Below are 21,798 nucleotides of genomic sequence, written 5' to 3' on the forward strand. Positions count from 1 at the left end.
GTGTGTGTATATGTGTGTGCACATGCATGTGTGTGTGTCCTAACCCTAGCCCGTGCAGGGCTCCAGATGTGGAGATAGACAGATGTTTTTGGGGTCAGCAGGTCAAATCGGGGAGATGGACCAAAGCTTGCCTCACATCTGCCTGTTCTGTTCTGGTCCATGCCACATTAGTCATCATGTCGTAAGGTAGCCATAATAATTCATTACTAATTAGCCTTCCTGAAGTACTGTCGCCCCCGACCAATGCTGTAATGTTGTCTACAAAATCGGGGAGGGGACTGTGAATCTCTCTCTGTCTGTTCGTTCGTACATTAGTCACAAGCGATATCTCAGATTTTGACGAAACTTGGATGAACGATGTGTCTTGCCATAGAGTTCCGGCATTTACTAAATGACACTGATTGGCCCAAGGCGGGAGCTGTAGTCATTAACTGAAATGAATTGTCCCAGGGGGAGGGACGCTGCATCATTTGTAGGGGACGACATGTTTACATAAATTTATTCATTTATTGAATATTTTTGAGGATCAGCAGCAGTACTGTAATGAAGGTGTTTCATTAAGAACAAGATACTGTTGTTAGCATTGCATCGACCATTTTGCATCGACCATTTTGCATCGACCATTTTGCATCGACCACGAAAGTTGGTAACTAATCACCATATTGGATGACACTTAAAAATACTTTTTTGTATGATTCTCTCTCAATGCATTTAAAGGCATTGGACTTGTGCAAGCATGGCTGGCCAAGTATCAACAATATTCCTTGACCTGTCTATTTCTTTTAAATCCATGAGGGGGGGTTTACGAGTGTACACTTCGGGAAAAGTGGAAGAATGACAACGCAGCCAGAGCCCAAGGGCAAATGAAGGGGTCAGAGGAGAGATGGAGAGGTCAGGGAAGGATGGGGACCTTGGGGGGCTTTAATCTGTCTTCAGAAGAGATGCTAGACTGGCAGGTTGGCAGGACTCCATACTACATCATCTAACTCTTTTTAAAGACCTGTTTTCTAGACTGGCAGGTTGTCAGGACTCCATACTAGCTCTTTTTAAAGACTGGCAGGTTGTCAGGACTCCATACTAGCTCTTTTTAAAGACTGGCAGGTTGTCAGGACTCCATACTAGCTCTTTTTAAAGACTGGCAGGTTGTCAGGACTCCATACTAGCTCTTTTTAAAGACTGGCAGGTTGTCAGGACTCCATACTAGCTCTTTTTAAAGACTGGCAGGTTGTCAGGACTCCATACTAGCTCTTTTTAAAGACTGGCAGGTTGTCAGGACTCCATACTTGCTCTTTTTATACCTGTTTTCTAGACTGGCTAGTTGTCAGGACTCCATACTAGCTCTTTTTAAAGACTGGCAGGTTGTCAGGACTTCATACTAGCTCTTTTTAAAGACCTGTTTTTTAGACTGGCAGGTTGTCAGGACTCCATACTAGCTCTTTTTAAAGACTGGCAGGTTGTCAGGACTCCATACTAGCTCTTTTTATACCTGTTTTCTAGACTGGCATGTTGGCAGGACCATACTAGTTATTTTTGAATATCTGTTTTCTAGACAGGCAGGTTGGCAGGCTCCATTCTAGCTCTTTTTAAAGACCTGTTTTCTAGACTGGCTGGTTGGCAGCATTCCATACTAGCTCTTTTTAAAGACCTGTTTTTCAGACTGGCTAGTTAGCAGGACTCCATACTAGCTCTTTTTAAAGACCTATTTTCTAGACTGGCAAGTTGGCAGGACCATACTAGTTATTTTTGAATATCTGTTTTCTAGACTGGCAGGTTGGCAGGACTCCATACTAGCTCTTTTTAAAGACCTGTTTTCTAGACTGGCAGGTTGGCAGGACTCCATACTAGCTCTTTTTAAAGACCTATTTTCTTTCCTCCATCTCACAATAACACCATGTTCCTTCATTGACGTCATCGGTCTTCCACAGCTGTGTGTCAGATAAATGGAGGGAGTGACAGAGAATAAGATAGAGAAAGACTGAGGAAGAGAGAGGAGACCGGTGGAATAGAGAGAGTAAGAGAGCAGTGAGAGAGAAAGAGAGAGGGTTGTGGAGAGAGAGAAAGAACGAGATGGAGATAAATAAATAAAGACTATGCCAGAGAGACAGAGAGAGATGGAGATAAATACATAAAGACTATGCCTGCGAGACAGAGAGATAAATAAATAAAGACTATGCCAGAGAGACAGAGAGAGATAAATAAATACAGACTATGCCAGAGAGACAGAGAGAAATAAATAAATAAAGACTATGCCAGAGAGACAGAGAGAGATAAATAAATACAGACTATGCCAGAGAGACAGAGAGAGATAAATAAATAAAGACTATGCCAGAGAGACAGAGAGAGATAAATAAATACAGACTATGCCAGAGAGACAGAGAGAGATAAATAAATACAGACTATGCCAGAGAGACAGAGAGAGATAAATAAATAAAGACTATGCCAGAGAGACAGAGAGAGATAAATAAATAAAGACTATGCCAGAGAGACAGAGAGAGATAAATAAATACAGACTATGCCAGAGAGACAGAGAGAGATAAATAAATACAGACTATGCCAGAGAGACAGAGAGAGATAAATAAATAAAGACTATGCCAGAGAGACAGAGATAAATAAATAAAGACTATGCCAGAGAGACAGAGAGAGATAAATAAATACAGACTATGCCAGAGAGAAAGAGAGATAAATAAATACAGACTATGCCAGGGAGACAGAGAGAGATAAATAAATAAAGACTATGCCAGAGAGACAGAGAGAGATAAATAAATAAAGACTATGCCAGAGAGACAGAGAGAGATAAATAAATACAGACTATGCCAGAGAGACAGAGGGAGATAAATAAATACAGACTATGCCAGAGAGACAGAGAGAGAGAAATAAATAAAGACTATGACAGAGAGAGAAATAAATACAGACTATGCCAGAGAGACAGAGAGAGATTGAATGGAGTGATTGAAGAGAGACTGTCCTCTCTGAGGTCTGGTGTGTCAGTGCAAACAGCCTGCCAGGCAGACAGAAAGGCATCCATCCAGCCAGGCAGCTAGACTGACTGGCCACACAGACTGGCTGATAATCAGACAGACAGACTGATGATCAGACACACTGATCAGACACACTGATGATCAGACAGACACACTGATGATCAGACAGACAGACAGACAGACAGACAGACAGACAGACAGACAGACAGACAGACAGACAGACAGACAGACAGAAAAACAGACTGACAGATGATCAGACTGATGATCAGACAGACTGATAAACTGATGATCAGACAGACAGACAGGGACAGTTCTGTGCCTCCCTCCATGGTCCCCAGACCTCTCCAGGCATCCCAGGCCTGGATAATTAGGCCTCATTAACATGTGACTGGGTCTCACAGCATGACCATATGCTAATTGACTCGGCAATTAAGTCAGATTTTTTTATGATCAGAGAGAGCGAGAGAGAGAGTCAGAGAGCATGTCTGGGTTACATGATAATGATCAGAGAGAGAGTCAGAGTGCATAACTGGGTTACATTATAATGATCAGAGAGAGAGTCAGAGAGCATGTCTGTGTTACATGATAATGATCTGAGAGAGAGTCAGAGAGAATGTCTGGGTTACATGATAATGATCAGAGAGAGAGAGAGAGTCAGATCATGTCTGGGTTACATGATAATGATCAGAGAGAGAGTCATAGAGAATGTCTGGGTTACATGATAATGATCAGAGAGAGAGTCAGAGAGCATGTCTGGGTTACATGATAATGATCAGAGAGAGGGTCAGAGAGCATGTCTGGATTACATGATAATGATCAGAGAGAGAGTCAGAGAGAATGTCTGGGTTACATGATAATGATCAGAGAGAGAGAGAGAGTCAGATCATGTCTGGGTTACATGATAATGATCAGAGAGAGGGTCAGAGAGCATGTCTGGGTTACATGATAATGATCAGAGAGAGAGTCAGAGAGCATGTCTGGGTTACATGATAATGATCAGAGAGAGAGTCAGAGAGCATGTCTGGGTTACATGATAATGATCAGAGAGAGAGAGAGAGTCAGAGAGCATGTCTGGGTTACATGATAATGATCAGAGAGAGAAAGTGTCAGAGAGCATGTCTGGGTTACATGATAATGATCAGAGAGAGAGTCAGAGAGCATGTCTGGGTTACATGATAATGATCAGAGAGAGAAAGTGTCAGAGAGCATGTCTGGGTTACATGATAATGATCAGAGAGAGAGTCAGAGAGCATGTCTGGGTTACATGATAATGATCAGAGAGAGAAAGTGTCAGAGAGCATGTCTGGGTTACATGATAATGATCAGAGAGAGAGTCAGAGAGCATGTCTGGGTTACATGATAATGATCAGAGAGAGAGAGAGAGTCAGAGAGCATGTCTGGGTTACATGATAATGATCAGAGAGAGAAAGTGTCAGAGAGCATGTCTGGGTTACATGATAATGATCAGAGAGAGAGTCAGAGAGCATGTCTGGGTTACATGATAATGATCAGAGAGAGAAAGTGTCAGAGAGCATGTCTGGGTTACATGATAATGATCAGAGAGAGAGTCAGAGAGCATGTCTGGGTTACATGATAATGATCAGAGAGAGAGTCAGAGAGCATGTCTGGGTTACATGATAATGATCAGAGAGAGAGTCAGAGAGCATGTCTGGGTTACATGATAATGATCAGAGAGAGAGAGTCAGAGAGCATGTCTGGGTTACATGATAATGATCAGAGAGAGAGTCAGAGAGCATGTCTGGGTTACATGATAATGATCAGAGAGAGAGTCAGAGAGCATGTCTGGGTTACATGATAATGATCAGAGAGAGAGTCAGAGAGCATGTCTGGGTTACATGATAATGATCAGAGAGAGAGTCAGAGAGCATGTCTGGGTTACATGATAATGATCAGAGAGAGAGTCAGAGAGCATGTCTGGGTTACATGATAATGATCAGAGAAAGAGTCAGAGAGCATGTCTGGGTTACATGATGACGATCAGAGAGAGGGTCAGAGAGCATGTCTGGGTTACATGATGACGATCAGAGAGAGGGTCAGAGAGCATGTCTGGGTTACATGATAATGATCAGAGAGAGAGTCAGAGAGCATGTCTGGGTTACATGATAATGATCAGAGAGAGAGTCAGAGAGCATGTCTGGGTTACATGATGACGATCAGAGAGAGGGTCAGAGAGCATGTCTGGGTTACATGATAATGATCAGAGAGAGAGTCAGAGAGCATGTCTGGGTTACATGATAATGATCAGAGAGAGAGTCAGAGAGCATGTCTGGGTTACATGATGACGATCAGAGGAAGAATTAGTGGGGTGGGTTGTGCTGGGGAGTGGAATGGAGAGAAGATGAGAGAAGAGGACCAGAGAGCAGGATGTGCGGAGGAAGCTGTAGCGTGGAAGGGATTGTTGTGTGATGAATCAAGCTGTTGCCTCTGAGCACAGACACACGTGCACACAAGAGGAAACGCAGGCGTTGATGAAGATATGACATGCTCATACGTTCTCTCTCTTTTTCTCTGTCATACACACAGCTCTACCAGATATACACATGGTTGGCATAAGGTACATATGGTTGAGAGAGAGGAAGGCCAGAGGGTAAAACATCAGGTGTTAGAGGTTTGAATGATGACTAACTCACTCTGTGTGACACCAAAGACAGGACCTCAGAATAATATTGCATGTTTGTATGTAGTCTACTTCTCCATTGCAGTTCATGTCCAGCATACACTACACAAAGTGTTCCAAAAGGGTTCTTCAGTTGTCCCCATAGGAGAACACTTTTTGGTTCCAGGTAGAACTATTTTGGGTTCCATGTCGAATCCTCTGTGGAAAGGGTTTAAAATGGAACCCAAAAGGGTTCTACCTGGAATCATTATTGGGGACTGCCGCAGAAGCGTTTAAGGCTCTAGATAGCACCTTTTTTTCTAAGAGTGTATTGCCCCTTGTAGGATAAACAAAGTAGGCATTTTGAATGGAATTTAAACCGTCCCTGATCTGTTTCATTAAGTACATTCTAGAACACAGAACACACTCAGAGACACCCATGGGCTTTCTAACCACGTACAATTAGGGATGGGCGATATATCAAATTCATTTTAATTGATGTTTTTGCACGATATTTCAAATGCCAGTATCGCAAGAATGTAGTTTTTACTGTTTAAATTTTTTTCAGAGCATTTATGTTCTCTTATTCTCATGTTGTCTTTTTGGTCTCGTCTCCTTCTCTCCTTTTGCTGTGACTGTGCACCTTACCGTTTACACACACGCCAAGCCCCTCCCCCACACACCGAGCCCCTCCCCCACACACAGAGCCCCTCCGCCACACACAGAGCCCCTCCCCCACACACAGAGCCCCTCCCCCACCCATCGAGCCCCTCCCCCACCCACAGAGCCCCTCCCCCATCCACAGAGCCCCTCCCCCACACACAGAGGCCCTCCCCCACCCATCGAGCCCCTCTCCCACACACAGAGCCCCTCCCCCATCCACAGAGCCCCTCCCCCACACACATAGCCCCTCCCCCAGACACAGAGCCCCTCCCCCAGACACAGAGCCCCTCCCCCACACACAGAGCCCCTCCCCCAGACACAGAGCCCCTCCCCCACACACAGAGCCCCTCCCCCACACACAGAGCCCCTCCCCCACACACAGAGCCCCTCCCCCACACACAGAGCCCCTCCCCATCCACAGAGCCCCTCCCCCACACACAGATACCCTCCCCCACCCACAGAGCCCCTCCCCCACACACAGAGCCCCTCCCCACACACACAGCCCCTCCCCCACACACAGAGCCCCTCCCCCAGACACAGAGCCCCTCCCCACACACAGAGCCCCTCCCCACACACAGAGCCCCTGCCACTCACAACTACAAAGATGAGAGATCACTTCTTCCTCTTTGACAAGCGGCTTCAACCGGCTATTTACATTTCAGGTCTGGTCCAACAGAATTGGTCATAACATGGACACTGAAAGACATTGAGACATTATTTTACTGGAATAGAGGAGAAGTTAACCTTTCTAACCCTTTATATGTCTCAACTCCTCAGATTGTGCGCAGAGCAGACACTACCAAAACAGGAGTATCAATTTTAAGTTACATTTTTAAGTTTAGTTTAATTTATTTGCACAAAGAAAACAAGTGATAAACAACAATACAGATTTTAAAATAATAATAATAATATGGTTTGCAGGTGTGGTTGGAAATCCAAGGGATTATATGAAAACCACACCAGAAAAATACTAGATACAATACATAAGTACAAAAATAAAAAGAGTTTGTTAAAACAGATAACAAAACCTACTAATATATAATGCAATGAATATTGATTCTGGAAAATTCATGCTCAGTTTGTCACGCGTGGTGCCACATAACGCTAGTTGCATTTTAGCCAAAGACTGTTATACTAGCTGTCTATTTTGTGTTTTATAGATGTGCAATAAGCATCAAACACAATTATATAAGGAATTAGCAAATTGCTCTCATTCTGAGAAATAAGGTAGGCCACTTGATTTCAACATCTGAACAAAGTGGACAGGCTAACATGCTGTTTAAACAGTTGGAGACAGACAGAAGGGTGTGTTCATAACAATTCAACTGTTCTAATTGTTAGCTAGCAAATAGATACAAGTTGGCTCAACTTGAAATATAAATATTAGCTGGCTACTCACTAACACGTGGGCTTGTGCTTGAGAGATTGTTTCTGAGTACTGTGTTAATGTTCTATAAGGCCTGCTGCAAGATGTTCTCTACAAGCATCTCGCTACACTCACATTAACATCTGCTAACCATGTGTATGTGACCAATACAATCTGATTTGATTAGAAGTCAGTCATTATTAGTGAATGTGCATTATGCTTGGTTCTAGTTCTGGTTACATTTGAACAAAAAGGGCACTTTCATAGACAGACTTGAAAGCCAAATCAGTGATTATTGCAAAAAAGCAGGTTAAATAATTCAAATATTAGTGGGTCTTATGGTTGTGGAAGGCTTGTATTTAGTTTAGGTATAATTTCACAAGCCCTGAATTCATTAGATTATTGCAGACTGTTTGAAATGCAGTGTGTTAGACCTTTAATTGTACAACAAAGCTAATGTATATATATGTTTTATTTATTTATATGATTTTTAAAAATCAAATATATTGTGAATCGCCCATAAGTTAAAACAAATAAATAAATAGAGATAGGATTTTTAGGCCATATCGCCCATCCCTACGTACAATCATCAACATGACTACACCACAGCACCAGAGAGACCAAGTACGGGTAGGTAGACCAAATAACTTTCTCGTCTGACACCATTCACTCACTGCCAATGACACAACAATGTTCAAGGCAAGGAAGAGCATGTCCTGTACATGTATGCTGGAAGAATTCCTCTCCCATGTTCCAGAACAAAGTTACATTGATTCAGTCGTTATGACCTAGTAATAAGTGCATCATCATTGATGTATGAACAGTCAGCAGTGGTCACTTACCCATTATAGTAGAATTGTAGCCCTGGTTAGGTCAGTGTTCTGGCTAGAGGCCAAAAATACTCTGGTCCTAAGTGTTGCTGGCCTTGCCTTGAACTTTTCCACTGACCAAGTCCCTGCTTTAGGCAGATACCTATTTAGAGAATGTTCTTTTTACAGGCTCAGTCCCCCCCTCTCCCTTAAACAATACTGACCACATGGGAGGGTCCGCAGGGGTTTCCAGAAAGGATTGTTAGTGGGGGGACTCGGGCCCACCCATTGTTAGCTTGGCGGGGGTGATCTCAATTCCTAAATTAAGAATATAATCTCACCTTGAATGTTTCCAAATATAGAGAAGGGAGGGTGTTTGAGGATGAGAGACAATCAGTGCCTCCCCTAAGATTCTGTTCAGCAGCTGAGGTTTCTCAGATGATCTGATGTTTTAACTCTGGTGGGGGGGGGGGGGGGGGGGCTGCAAGATTTGCAGCGTATAGGGGAAACACAGAACATCCATGGATATGATTGGAAATGTGCATTTACATGAAATCCCAAAATGGTGTCAACCACCATGGAGACCTTGCTGCTCATATTATGCACTGTGAGCTATGACATCAATGGCAGAGCACAGAAGAGGCATCATTCGTGTACAATGACTGGGTTGACATATGATTCTGATGTAAACAGTATTGCCGTTTACCCTAACTCAAGATTAGATGTTGTTCTTGATGTTATGCTTGGTCAAGTGGCAGGTGGTCCTTTTCATCAATTACCCTTGAGGTCAAGGCCACGAGCATCCCATTGGTTCAAGCATGAAATGTGGGTGAGGGAATCTGTCTACCGGTGTACAGCTAGCTACCATTGTCGCCCCCAACCCTTCTTGTTGAGTTTATTGGTGGTTGGCATCCAACGTTATTGTGCATTACTGCCATCTACTGTACTGGAATGCCCCCGCCTCTCCTAGTTAAAAAATGGACCAATGTAAGTATAATGAGGGGTTCCTGCAAATGCAGGAATGCCCACATGCAGGAACGGCCCGAATTGCGGCAGCAATTGCACTCTTCTCAATGACAGACAGCCTTCCCAACAACGTGCCCGACGACAAATACCAGACCACCGGGCACGTTTACACATTAGAACCCCGCATCTGGTGCAGCCACATAACCAGCACTCACACAACACTGTTAAGGGGGCCACTTCTATCCCTGTGAATGACGAACCCTACAGTGGCCAGTGTCCAGTGTAACCACCGACACCGCACTAGGTGATGAATTCGAAGCATCAATAGTGTCGTGCTAAAACTACCAATTGGCCTTTGACAATGATTAAACCACGTTCACAGAAAACCATGCACGTATACCAATCGAATCTCTCTTGAATCACTCCCCTCCCTCTCGTTTATATCGATCGATACTCGAGGGGAAATCGAGGGAACGTACCTTGAGCGACGTAAACAAATCCGATGGAAACGATTGCAGAATGCACGTGTCACTTGTATAGCGGGGGTGTATTGGAAAAAGTCACATTTTAGGGTTGAAGCCCTCCTGCTTCGTTTGCGTTTACACTCTCCACCCACATTCCCACGGCTGTGGACCAGCTCTGCGTCCCCGACCGAATTATTCAACCCTCTCCTGGGTTAGGAACCAGAGAGAGAAAACTCTGTGTTCAACCCTCTCCCGGGTTAGGAACCAGACAGAGAACACCCTGCATTCAACCGTACTTGTTCTCTTCTGGTAACGGTCCCGATTTGACACGCCAGCAGGGAGACGCACTCGGAATGGCAGAATTGGGTTACAGTTGTCGTTTCTCCGAAATCCTTTGTTCAACGGTGCGTTTCCCCAACGAACCCCCTTTTGTGATGAATAAATAATCTTAATAAATAAAAGACATGAATGCAACTTTAATATCCCCGCTGTTCACAAAATATCGTGCGTTAAATCCAGTCACTGCTGCGCACCTTTACAATGTTCACTGCCCAGGTCGAGGCTCAGCTCCCCCTGCTGCACATTTCCCGACTGACTGCATCAACGTGTATGACAGCTTGGAGCTCTGCATAACATGCGTAATTGTAATCCCTCTTTGAACAGCCAGCGAACATGACAGCTCTACGTGGAGCAACGGGAGAAACCACAATCTACTCACTTCACTGCACTCCGTCCTCCCTCTCTCTCTAACTCTCTCCAGTCCGCTTTTGCTCTGTAGGCAGTCCTATATTCTCCCCTCCAATAACTTGGTGTGTTGACCGCGGGTTTGCCCGTCAATTCCTCTTTAGCACCACGTCCATACACCTTTCACCCAAATCTGTCTATTGGCCGGAGATTCAGTACACTCTATTTCGGTCTAAAATTGAAATGATAATCAGTGGTTCATTTACGGTTCTTGGCATCAAGGTCTTCCCTTCCACATTCGGTCTGTGGTTGGTTCGGGGCTATGAGTATAACGGTGTTGTGATGCTGGTTTCTCCTTCTGCTTGAACACCCGCGTCCTCAGCCCTTCCATTCGATCTATTCAGGGAGGCGTGGAGTGAGTGACACATAACTCGCCCCGTGCCAGACCTGCGCGGCCTACTATGAGCGCAATCAACCCACTAGGATTGGGGGGTGATTTGTTGTTGTTACCCCTCTACACCGCCTGAAATGGAATCCAACTGCTTCTGCTCGGGATATTGCCTCTTCACCGATATCCCACGTAACCAGCGGGTTAGTCGGATACCGCTGCTCTGCTTCTGAGGACAATTTGAGTGACAGTCACATTGATTTCTGTCCAGAGAGTCGCGCCTTTGTAATCCTCGTAATCACAGTCTATCTGTCAATATCCCCCATGTCATTGCCACACAGACAGAAGATAAAAGAGAAACGCTGCCTTCGTCAAAGCATGGAGCCTTTGTTGTCTGCTCTAATGTTCCAGTGGGATTGTATTTAATCTGAGATTTGGAGTATTAGTACAGGAAACTCTTTGGCCGTCCTGACCTGGCCCCAGGCCAAATTCTTTAGCATGACCATGGAGGTGATGGACATAATGACAGCACAGACACAGATCTGATACACTGACATACATACACACACTTAGACAACTAAATGCAGACACACTCGCACACACACACACGGGCATAATGTACGTGCACACACATTCACACACACAACCACACACACACCATTAACATGTGCATTGCATGTTAAACAAATGCTCAGAGCTATAACACACCTGCTCTCTTTATGCAAACTCATATAGGCTACATACAGATGCAATGCATTCTCTCTCTCGCTGATTGATGTGACAATAGAGTGACCTCATTGTGTTAACGAGGCAGCCATGTGCACCACACACATATGAGTATGCACATTGAGGCAATCATATGGAGCTGTGGCTGAAGACAGGAGCCTAACCTGACAGTCTGGGAGAGTGACAGGAGGGAGAGAAGTAGGGGGAGAGGTGAACGTTTCACCCCTCAGAGAGGGGCTCACTGCAGCCTGAGGTGAAAAGGAGTACTCTCAGATTACAGACTTTACCCTCAGTTAAATGTCACTCATATTCATTACCATCATCTGGGGTGTATTCATTAGGAACCAAACGGAAGAAAATGGACTGAAACAGAGAGGGACTATCAGGACTTGTGCAATAAGATACATTCCTTTTGATTTTCTGTTGCAAAACATTTTAAAACGTAAGGCACTAATTAATAACCCTAATTTGCTCCAGGGGCGTCGTACTACTACAGTATGACTGACCCTGTAAAACAACACATTTCACTGCACCAATCCGATGTATGTGACAATAATTATAAAATATATATAATAATAATATCAAATAAAAAAATATGACCTCCTTTGTTATAGCGTTCCCTCCCAGTCAAATTACTTAAAAAATATCAAATATGATATACACTGAGTGTACAAAACATTAGGAACACCTGCTCTTTCCATGGCATAGACTGACCAGGTGAATCCAGGTGAAAGCTATGATCCTTTATTGATGTCACTTGTTAAATCCACTTCAATCAGTATAGATGAAGGGGAGTAGATTGGTTAAAGAAAGATTTTTAAGCCTTGAGACAATTGAGACATGGATTGTGTATGTGTATCATTCAAAGGGTGAATGGGCAAGACAAAAGATTGAAGTGCCTTTGAATGGGGTATGGTAGTAGGTGCCAAACGCACCGGTTTGAATGTGTCAAGAACTACATACTGTTGGGTTTTTCATGCTCAACCGTTTACTGTGTATATCAAGAATGGTCCACCACCCAATGGATATCCAGCCAACCTGACACAACTGTGAGAAGCATTGTAGTCAATATGGGCCAGCATCCCTGTGGAATGCTTTCGACACCTTGTAGCGTCCAATCCCGACGAATTGAGGCTGTTCTGAGGGCAAAAGGGGTTGCAACTCAATATTAAGAATGTGTTCCTAATGTTTTGTACACTCACTGTATTATTTCATCACTTCAACATTGCAAATTAATATGTCTATAAGTCATATAGATACAGATATTGCTCAGTGTAAGAAGAGGTTGTGTAATACTGTAAAATTCTATGTGGTTCTTGGAAGTGCATGGTGCAGCAGCGTCTCGCAGGTTAGGTGTCCATATGGCGCCCTGCATTAGGTGATTAAAGGTGTTAGAGTCAGCAAGCTCTCACAGTCTCTCGTCAGAATTAGACATTCATCCATTACCACTTTAAGAATCATTCTTTTTTTAGGCTTTGCCAATGCATTGATATTCAAATTATTATTACATTCTAAAATATGTGAGAATAATGTGGACATTGCCTGACTAAATAGATTAGACGCAGGCAATTTATAAATTGTCTGGCTGGGCTGATGAGACAGTGGATTGCGCAGTGAGATGGAACAACGTCATAGCTTTAGCCAGTGGTAAATTGTGGATTATACAACAGGTGGGTCTAATACTGAATGCTGATTGATTAAAACCGCAATCCAGCTGGTGTCTATTCGCCAAGTTACCACCTTAAAATGCCTATTTCCTCTGACTACGCAATCCATTGTCTCATCAGCCCAGCCAGGCAATTTATCTACTTGATCTCCACAATAAAAAGCATATAGACATTATCTCAAGTGAAATTGCATCTCATTAGCTCATTGTTATGGATGTATCCAAATAAATGTCACTAGAAAACAGCTTAAACAAATGGAAATGCAGCTACTTTGTTGTTATTCTGGCTGCACTGTTTGACATGACAAAGTTAGCCGTAGTTGGCTAGCTAGCAAACAAGGGATAAGAACTTTGCCAGCCAGTATGGTAATAGAACATTTAGAACAAACAACTAGGTCACGTCCACAGATACAGAACAAAAAGACCTAACAACACCCGTGCCAATATATCCTCCAAACTGGCATTATCACTTAAAGAGACACTGGCTGGAATGCAGTTTTAACCAATCAGCGGCCAGGATCAGACCCACCCGTTGTACATCCTAAGGAAATAAGGGCCGACGCAGTGGTTCTAGGCGGAGCCCCACCTGCCCTAAATGACTGGTTGCCATTAACTTCAAAGAATGAACTCCGCGCTGTGGCTGGGGCTCAGCTCTGCCTCGTCCCGCTGCGTCGGCCATTATTTGAGCCCCACAATTTTAACACAAAAAAAATATATATATCACACTTTTTTGGGGGGGGGGGCTTGCCTGTTTTGCATGTTATTTTGGCATTAATACGTGTCACATATCAGTTTGCAAACAATTTAAAAATATATATATAATTGAGTTAATAAAGCCGCATACAAACATGGTCTCTTTTTTGTTTTCTTGAGTAAGGCAGCTCCAAAATGCAGGTGTTTCAGCCTAGCTCAGTGCTTTCTGTGGTGGTGGGGCAAGCCAAGTGAAAATACGGAGCGCTGCGCCGTGATTGGCTCAGTGTTCTGTCACGCATGGGGACACTATGTCACCGCCAAGTCTAAGGGTAGACTTGGGTATGCTGCCATAGAGGTACGTTAGAAGTGCCCATCCAAGAAGGTTCAAGGCCATTGGCCACAGATAAAATTACGTCAAATCATGTTATATGTACAGTAGCTTTGATTGGACTGATCATGATAGCATCATTCTTTCAAAATCTTAGCAAGCAGTCATGATCATGAATCAAGTTGACAATCTATTGGCAAATCATTTTTAATCCTTGTCATATGAAGAGAAGTAATGCAGAGAAATTATAGATAAAATGTATCAGTGCTCATCGACCATTGGACATTACACAACAAGTTGGAAATCGCAAATTCCACAATGAGTGGTTTGTAAGGAATCAGTGACAGTAGCTAAATGCAAGCATTACAAAGCAATCACTAGCCTGCTATTCAGTGGAGTGGCTTTGTGGTCCCAAATCTGGGATTAAGGGGCTATTTTCCAAGTTTAAAATGATAAACATTGAAGCATGATTTGTGCCATGCTGAAAACAACTGTTAACTCAGAACTGCGAAAACTTGACTTCAGTGAGTTCAAGACAATTGGGAAGTCAGGAATAAATGAGCTCCGACTGGGAAAATACGTTTTGAACGGTCATTTTCCCACGAAGGACCGCTGCACCACCTTCCTGTTCAAGTGAGCACAGCACAACAAGGTGAGTCCAAAAACGTATTGTATTCTGCTGCATAAATGATGTAATATGCCAGGGAGATATGTATACTGTAGCTAAGAAAGTAATACTAAGTGTATGTTGTGTAGTAAGATGTTAGTAGCCCATGTGCCTCACCCTAATAATTTGGTCTATTTACCCCTCTTAATTTTGCCAACTGTTCTGACTTGGTGGTGCACATGTAGCCTATAACCTGTTTTGGATAAATGTAATCATCGAATATTGTAAGAGCTTTCGTTGTCTGTTTATATGCCTCCTTTATTTATCCTACGGTTCTGACTTAAGTGTACAGGGAGAACACTGTAAGAATGGCTCATGCTCTGAATTTTGTCGCTGTACATAATGGCGCCGGAGGAGATGGCTGCCGTTTACCAATTGCTTTATTGTGTGAGTTTTTTTTCGCTTTGTTTGTAACTTATTTTGTACATAATGTTTCTGCCACTGTCTCTTATGACCGAAAAGAGCTTCTAGATATCAGGACAGCGATTACTCACCTCTTACTGGACGAAGATTTTTTTCTTTAACGAGTCGGACGCAAAGGATTTACTTCAGAAATCCGACAAGGCCCAAATCCCTGTGATTCGCATGAGAAAGAGACGGAGATATCGGGGACGTAGGGCGGTGTAACTTGTAAGAATCTGACGGCGAGTAGGTAATCTGCCTCTACCATCAGTCCTATTAGCCAACGTACAGTCATCGGATAAGAAAATAGACAAACTACGATCACGAATATTCTATCAACGGCACATTAAAAACTGTAATATCTTATGTTTCACTGAGTCGTGGCTGAGCGACGACATGAATAACATACAGCTGGCGGGTTTTATACTGCATCGGCAAGATAGAACAGCCGCCTCCCGTAAGACAAGGGGTGGCGGTTTGTAAACAACATATTTGTAAACAACAGCTGATGCACAAAATCTACTAGTAAGGAATTCTCAAGGTTTTGCTCGCCTGAGGTAGAGTATCTCATGATAAACTGTAGACCACACTATTATCCAAGAGAGTTTTCATCTACATTCTTTGTAGCTGTCTATTTACCATCACAAACCGATGCTGGCACAAAGACTGCACTCAATGAGCTGTATACGGCTATAAGCAAACGGGAAAACGCTCATCCAGAGGCGGTGCTCTTAGTGGCCGGGGACTTTAATGCAGGGAAACTTAAATCCGTTTTACCTAATTTACACCAGCATGTTAAATGTGCAACCAGAGGAAAAATAACTATAGACCACTTTTACTTCACACACATAGACGCGTACAAATCAAATCAAATTTATTTATATAGCCCTTCGTACATCAGCTGATATCTCAAAGTGCTGTACAGAAACCCAGCCTAAAACCCCAAACAGCAAGCAATGCAGGTGTAGAAGCACGGTGGCTAGGAAAAACTCTAGGCTAGGAAAAACTTTTTGCAGCAAGTGATTTCCATTTTTCCAATTGACTGTCGTGTTCAACTATTTGCAATGCTTCAATGCAACAATGTTATCATATCTGGCCAAAAGTGATCACACCAATGCACTTTCTCTCCTCAACTTTCTCCAAATGCATTTTCAATGCTGTAGGTTGTATCAATAGTTTCTGCGTTTTGCTTCCATGTTTTAAAATAATTGGAGAATTAGGTGAATATGGTCTGATACACCACGGCTTTCAGCCAATCAGCATTCAGATCTTATAAACCTGTTTATAATTATAGATCTGTGATGCCTGTGATCATAACATTACAGTCCGTTTACTAAAGGAAGAAACCAGTAAATTGTGTATACTGTACAGTACATTTATGTCTTAAAGCTGATTATTCTTTCCTAACACAACGCAGACTGTATTGCAATTAAAATATAAGCAGCATATGCCTTGTATAATATAAGCCATTTAGCAGACATTTTTATCCAAAGTGACTTACAGTCATGCGTGCATACATTTTGGGTTTGGGTGGCCCCGGGAATTAAACCCATAACCCTGGCATTGCAGCGCCATGCTCTACTAACCAAGCCCTACCTTGTGCAGGCGTTCTTTCTTTATTCATAAAATCTGTTATACATGGTCCTCTCAAAGACACTTTGGTGACACTATACTTCCCTATACCTCTCTCAAGACACTATACCTCTCTATACCTCTCTCAAGACACCATACCTCTCTATACCTCTCTCAAGACACTATACCTCTCATTTTAATATGTGCCTCTCTCTCTCTCTCTCTCTCTCTCTCTCTCGCGCTCGCGCTCGCGCTCGCTCTCGCTCTCGCTCTCGCTCTCTCTCTCTCTCTCTCTCTCTCTCTCTCTCCATTCAGCCTCTAAGCTCATTTCCTCTGACACCTCCACCTGGCAGTCAGGGCTCTCCCTGTCACCCTGCTGTGCCCCAGGCTGGCACTGCCATCCATTCCTATGCCACCCTCCAACCCCTCCCCTTGGAGGACTCCTCACCACTCCAGGACATGGCCGGGCTTCCTCTCCACAGGATGCTGGCTCCATCGCTGTGAAACACTGAGACGGTTCCCCCAGTCCTGTGATACACTGAGACAGTTCCCCCAGTCCTGTGTTACACTGAGACAGTTCCCCCCAGTCCTGTGAAACACTGAGACGGTTCCCCCAGTCCTGTGTTACACTGAGACAGTTCCCCCCAGTCCTGTGTTACACTGAGACGGTTCCCCCAGTCCTGTGAAACACTGAGACGGTTCCCCCAGTCCTGTGTTACACTGAGACAGTTCCCCCCAGTCCTGTGTTACACTGAGACGGTTCCCCCAGTCCTGTGTTACACTGAGACGGTTCCCCCAGTCCTGTGTTACACTGAGACAGTTCCCCCCAGTCCTGTGTTACACTGAGACAGTTCCCCCCCAGTCCTGTGTTACACTGAGACAGTTCCCCCCAGTCCTGTGTTACACTGAGACGGTTCCCCCAGTCCTGTGAAACACTGAGACAGTTCCCCCCAGTCCTGTGAAACACTGAGACAGTTCCCCCCAGTCCTGTGATACACTGAGACTATTTCCACAGTCCTGTGTTACACTGAGACTATTTCCACAGGCCTGTGTTACACTGAGATGGTTCCCTCAGTCCTGTGTTACACTGAGACTGTTTCCACAGTCCTGTGTTACACTGAGATGGTTCCCCCAGTCCTGTGATACACTGAGAAGGTTCACTAGTCCTTATTGCTGTTGCTATACAGTATGTTGACTGTGTGGTTACTATCCACTGCAAGTCCAGCAACAGTTATGTCACTTGGGGATAAATATAATTTATTGAATTGAACTGAATTGAACGGTGCACTGCTCGATGAGACAGCCTAATTAAGAGCTACCCATGACACGTGTTCAGAGAGTCAGAGACAAACAGTGGAAGGGTTATATCCAGAGGACGATAGCCAATCCTGGGTTGTATTCATTAGGTAACAAACGGAAGAAAACAGGCTGAAACAGGGAGGGATCTGATCTGGTGAGGACAGACGAGCACACCGGTCGCACGCCTGAGCTGTCCTTATTACGAATGTCCTGATGCGAGTCCATGACCTCACATAGGAAGTAATCACTATGACAGGATGCAGGTGTGTAAGGCTAGCAGGACAGGAAGAGAGCTAATTTTAAGACTGAATGGTGAGTGGAAGGACACGACATCAACACTCCTCTTAAACACAGTGGAATTATATGACATCCCCTCTCCTCCTTAATACAGTGGAAGGACATGACATCCCCACCCCTCCTAAACACAGTGGAAGGACATGACATCCCCACCCCTCCTAAACACAGTGGAAGGACATGACATCCCCACCCCTCCTAAACACAGTGGAAGGACATGTCTTCCTCACTCCTCCTAAACACAGTGGAAGGACATGACATCCCCACCCCTCTTAAACACAGTGGAAGGACATGACATCCCCACCCCTCCTAAACACAGTGGAAGGACATGACATCCCCACCCCTCCTAAACACAGTGGAAGGACATGACATCCCCACCCCTCCTTAACACAGTGGAAGGACATGACATCCCCACCCCTCCTTAACACAGTGGAAGGACATGACATCCCCACCCCTCCTAAACACAGTGGAAGGACATGTCTTCCTCACTCCTCCTAAACACAGTGGAAGGACATTACATCCCCACCCCTCCTAAACACAGTGGAAGGACATTACATCCCCACCCCTCCTAAACACAGTGGAAGGACATGTCTTCCTCACTCCTCCTAAACACAGTGGAAGGACATTACATCCCCACTCCTCCTTAACAAAGTGGAAGGACATGACATCCCCACCCCTCCTAAACACAGTGGAAGGACATTACATCCCCACCCCTCCTAAACACAGTGGAAGGACATGTCTTCCTCACTCCTCTTAAACACAGTGGAAGGACATGACATCCCCACCCCTCCTTAACACAGTGGAAGGACATGACATCCCCACCCCTCCTAAACACAGTGTAAGGACATGTCTTCCTCACTCCTCCTAAACACAGTGGAAGGACATTACATCCCCACCCCTCCTAAACACAGTGGAAGGACATTACATCCCCACCCCTCCTAAACACAGTGGAAGGACATGTCTTCCTCACTCCTCCTAAACACAGTGGAAGGACATTACATCCCCACTCCTCCTTAACAAAGTGGAAGGACATGACATCCCCACTCCTCCTCAACCCAGTGGAAGGACATGACTTCCTCACTCCTCAACACAGTGGAAGGACATGACATCCCCACTCCTCCTTTACACAGTGGAAGTACATGACTTCCTCACTCCTCCTTAACACTCCTCCTTAACACAGTGGAATGATATGACATCCCCTCTCCTCCTTAACACAGTGGAATGATATGACATCCCCTCTCCTCCTTAACACAGTGGAAGGACATTAATTCCTCACTCCTCCTATACACAGTGGAAGGACATGACATCCCCACCCCTCTTAAACACAGTGGAAGGACATGACATCCCCACCCCTCCTAAACACAGTGGAAGGACATGACATCCCCACCCCTCCTAAACACAGTGGAAGGACATGACATCCCCACCCCTCCTTAACACAGTGGAAGGACATGTCTTCCTCACTCCTCTTAAACACAGTGAGAGGACATGACATCCCCACCCCTCCTAAACACAGTGTAAGGACATGTCTTCCTCACTCCTCCTAAACACAGTGGAAGGACATTACATCCCCACCCCTCCTAAACACAGTGGAAGGACATTACATCCCCACCCCTCCTAAACACAGTGGAAGGACATGACATCCCCACCCCTCCTTAACACAGTGGAAGGACATGTCTTCCTCACTCCTCTTAAACACAGTGGAAGGACATGACATCCCCACCCCTCCTAAACACAGTGTAAGGACATGTCTTCCTCACTCCTCCTAAACACAGTGGAAGGACATTACATCCCCACCCCTCCTAAACACAGTGGAAGGACATTACATCCCCACCCCTCCTAAACACAGTGGAAGGACATGTCTTCCTCACTCCTCCTAAACACAGTGGAAGGACATTACATCCCCACTCCTCCTCAACACAGTGGAAGGACATGACTTCCTCACTCCTCAACACAGTGGAAGGACATGACATCCCCACTCCTCCTTTACACAGTGGAAGTACATGACTTCCTCACTCCTCCTTAACACTCCTCCTTAACACAGTGGAATGATATGACATCCCCTCTCCTCCTTAACACAGTGGAATGATATGACATCCCCTCTCCTCCTTAACACAGCGGAAGGACATTAATTCCTCACTCCTCCTTAACGCAGTGGAAGGACACGACATCAACACTCCTCCTTAACACAGTGGAATGATATGACATCCCCTCTCCTCCTTAACACAGTGGAAGGACATTAACTCCTCACTCCTCCTAAACACAGTGGAAGGACATGACATCAACACTCCTCCTTAACACAGTGGAATGATATGACATCCCCTCTCCTCCTTAACACAGTGGAAGGACATGACATCCCCACCCCTCCTAAACACAGTGGAAGGACATGACATCCCCACCCCTCCTTAACACAGTGGAAGGACATGTCTTCCTCACTCCTCCTAAACACAGTGGAAGGACATGACATCCCCACCCCTCCTAAACACAGTGGAAGGACATGACATCCCCACCCCTCCTAAACACAGTGGAAGGACATGACATCCCCACTCCTCCTTAACAAAGTGGAAGGACATGTCTTCCTCACTCCTCTTAAACACAGTGGAAGGACATGACATCCCCACCCCTCCTAAACACAGTGGAAGGACATGACATCCCCACCCCTCCTAAACACAGTGGAAGGACATGTCTTCCTCACTCCTCCTATACACAGCGGAAGGACATGACATCCCCACCCCTCCTAAACACAGTGGAAGGACATGACATCCCCACTCCTCCTTAACAAAGTGGAAGGACATGTCTTCCTCACTCCTCAACACAGTGGAAGGACATGACTTCCTCACTCCTCAACACAGTGGAAGGACATGACATCCCCACTTCTCCTTTACACAGTGGAAGTACATGACTTCCTCACTCCTCCTTAACACTCCTCCTTAACACAGTGGAATGATATGACATCCCCTCTCCTCCTTAACACAGTGGAATGATATGACATCCCCTCTCCTCCTTAACACAGTGGAAGGACATTAATTCCTCACTCCTCCTTAACGCAGTGGAAGGACATGACATCAACACTCCTCCTTAACACAGTGGAATGATATGACATCCCCTCTCCTCCTTAACACAGTGGAAGGACATTAATTCCTCACTCCTCCTTAACACAGTGGAATGATATGACATCCCCTCTCCTCCTTAACACAGTGGAATAATATGACATCCCCT

The 21,798-nt window shown here is 44.7% G+C and overlaps 1 protein-coding gene across 6 annotated transcripts in view; it reads right to left on the reverse strand.

Annotated features, from left to right (window-relative positions):
- The window catches only part of gprc5ba (G protein-coupled receptor, class C, group 5, member Ba), a 31,280-nt gene extending 20,037 nt beyond the window's left edge, over positions 1-11,243 (reverse strand). The window contains exon 1 of one of the 6 annotated variants that reach the window (XM_071395000.1): positions 10,814-11,243. Coding sequence is in view for 2 of the 6 variants with exons in the window: in XM_071394971.1 (XP_071251072.1) it covers positions 8,467-8,470 (4 nt within the window). In the remaining 4 variants the exon portion in view is untranslated. Of the gene's footprint in view, positions 1-8,466; positions 8,634-9,878 lie in introns of those variants that run through there. The other 5 variants (XM_071394989.1, XM_071394997.1, XM_071394980.1 and 2 more) reach the window with 5 other exon arrangements.
- Positions 11,244-21,798: the final 10,555 nt, after the last annotated feature.

Source organism: Salvelinus alpinus, chromosome 1, assembly GCF_045679555.1.
Source record: "Salvelinus alpinus chromosome 1, SLU_Salpinus.1, whole genome shotgun sequence".
In the NCBI taxonomy this organism is placed as follows: Eukaryota; Metazoa; Chordata; class Actinopteri; order Salmoniformes; family Salmonidae; genus Salvelinus; species Salvelinus alpinus.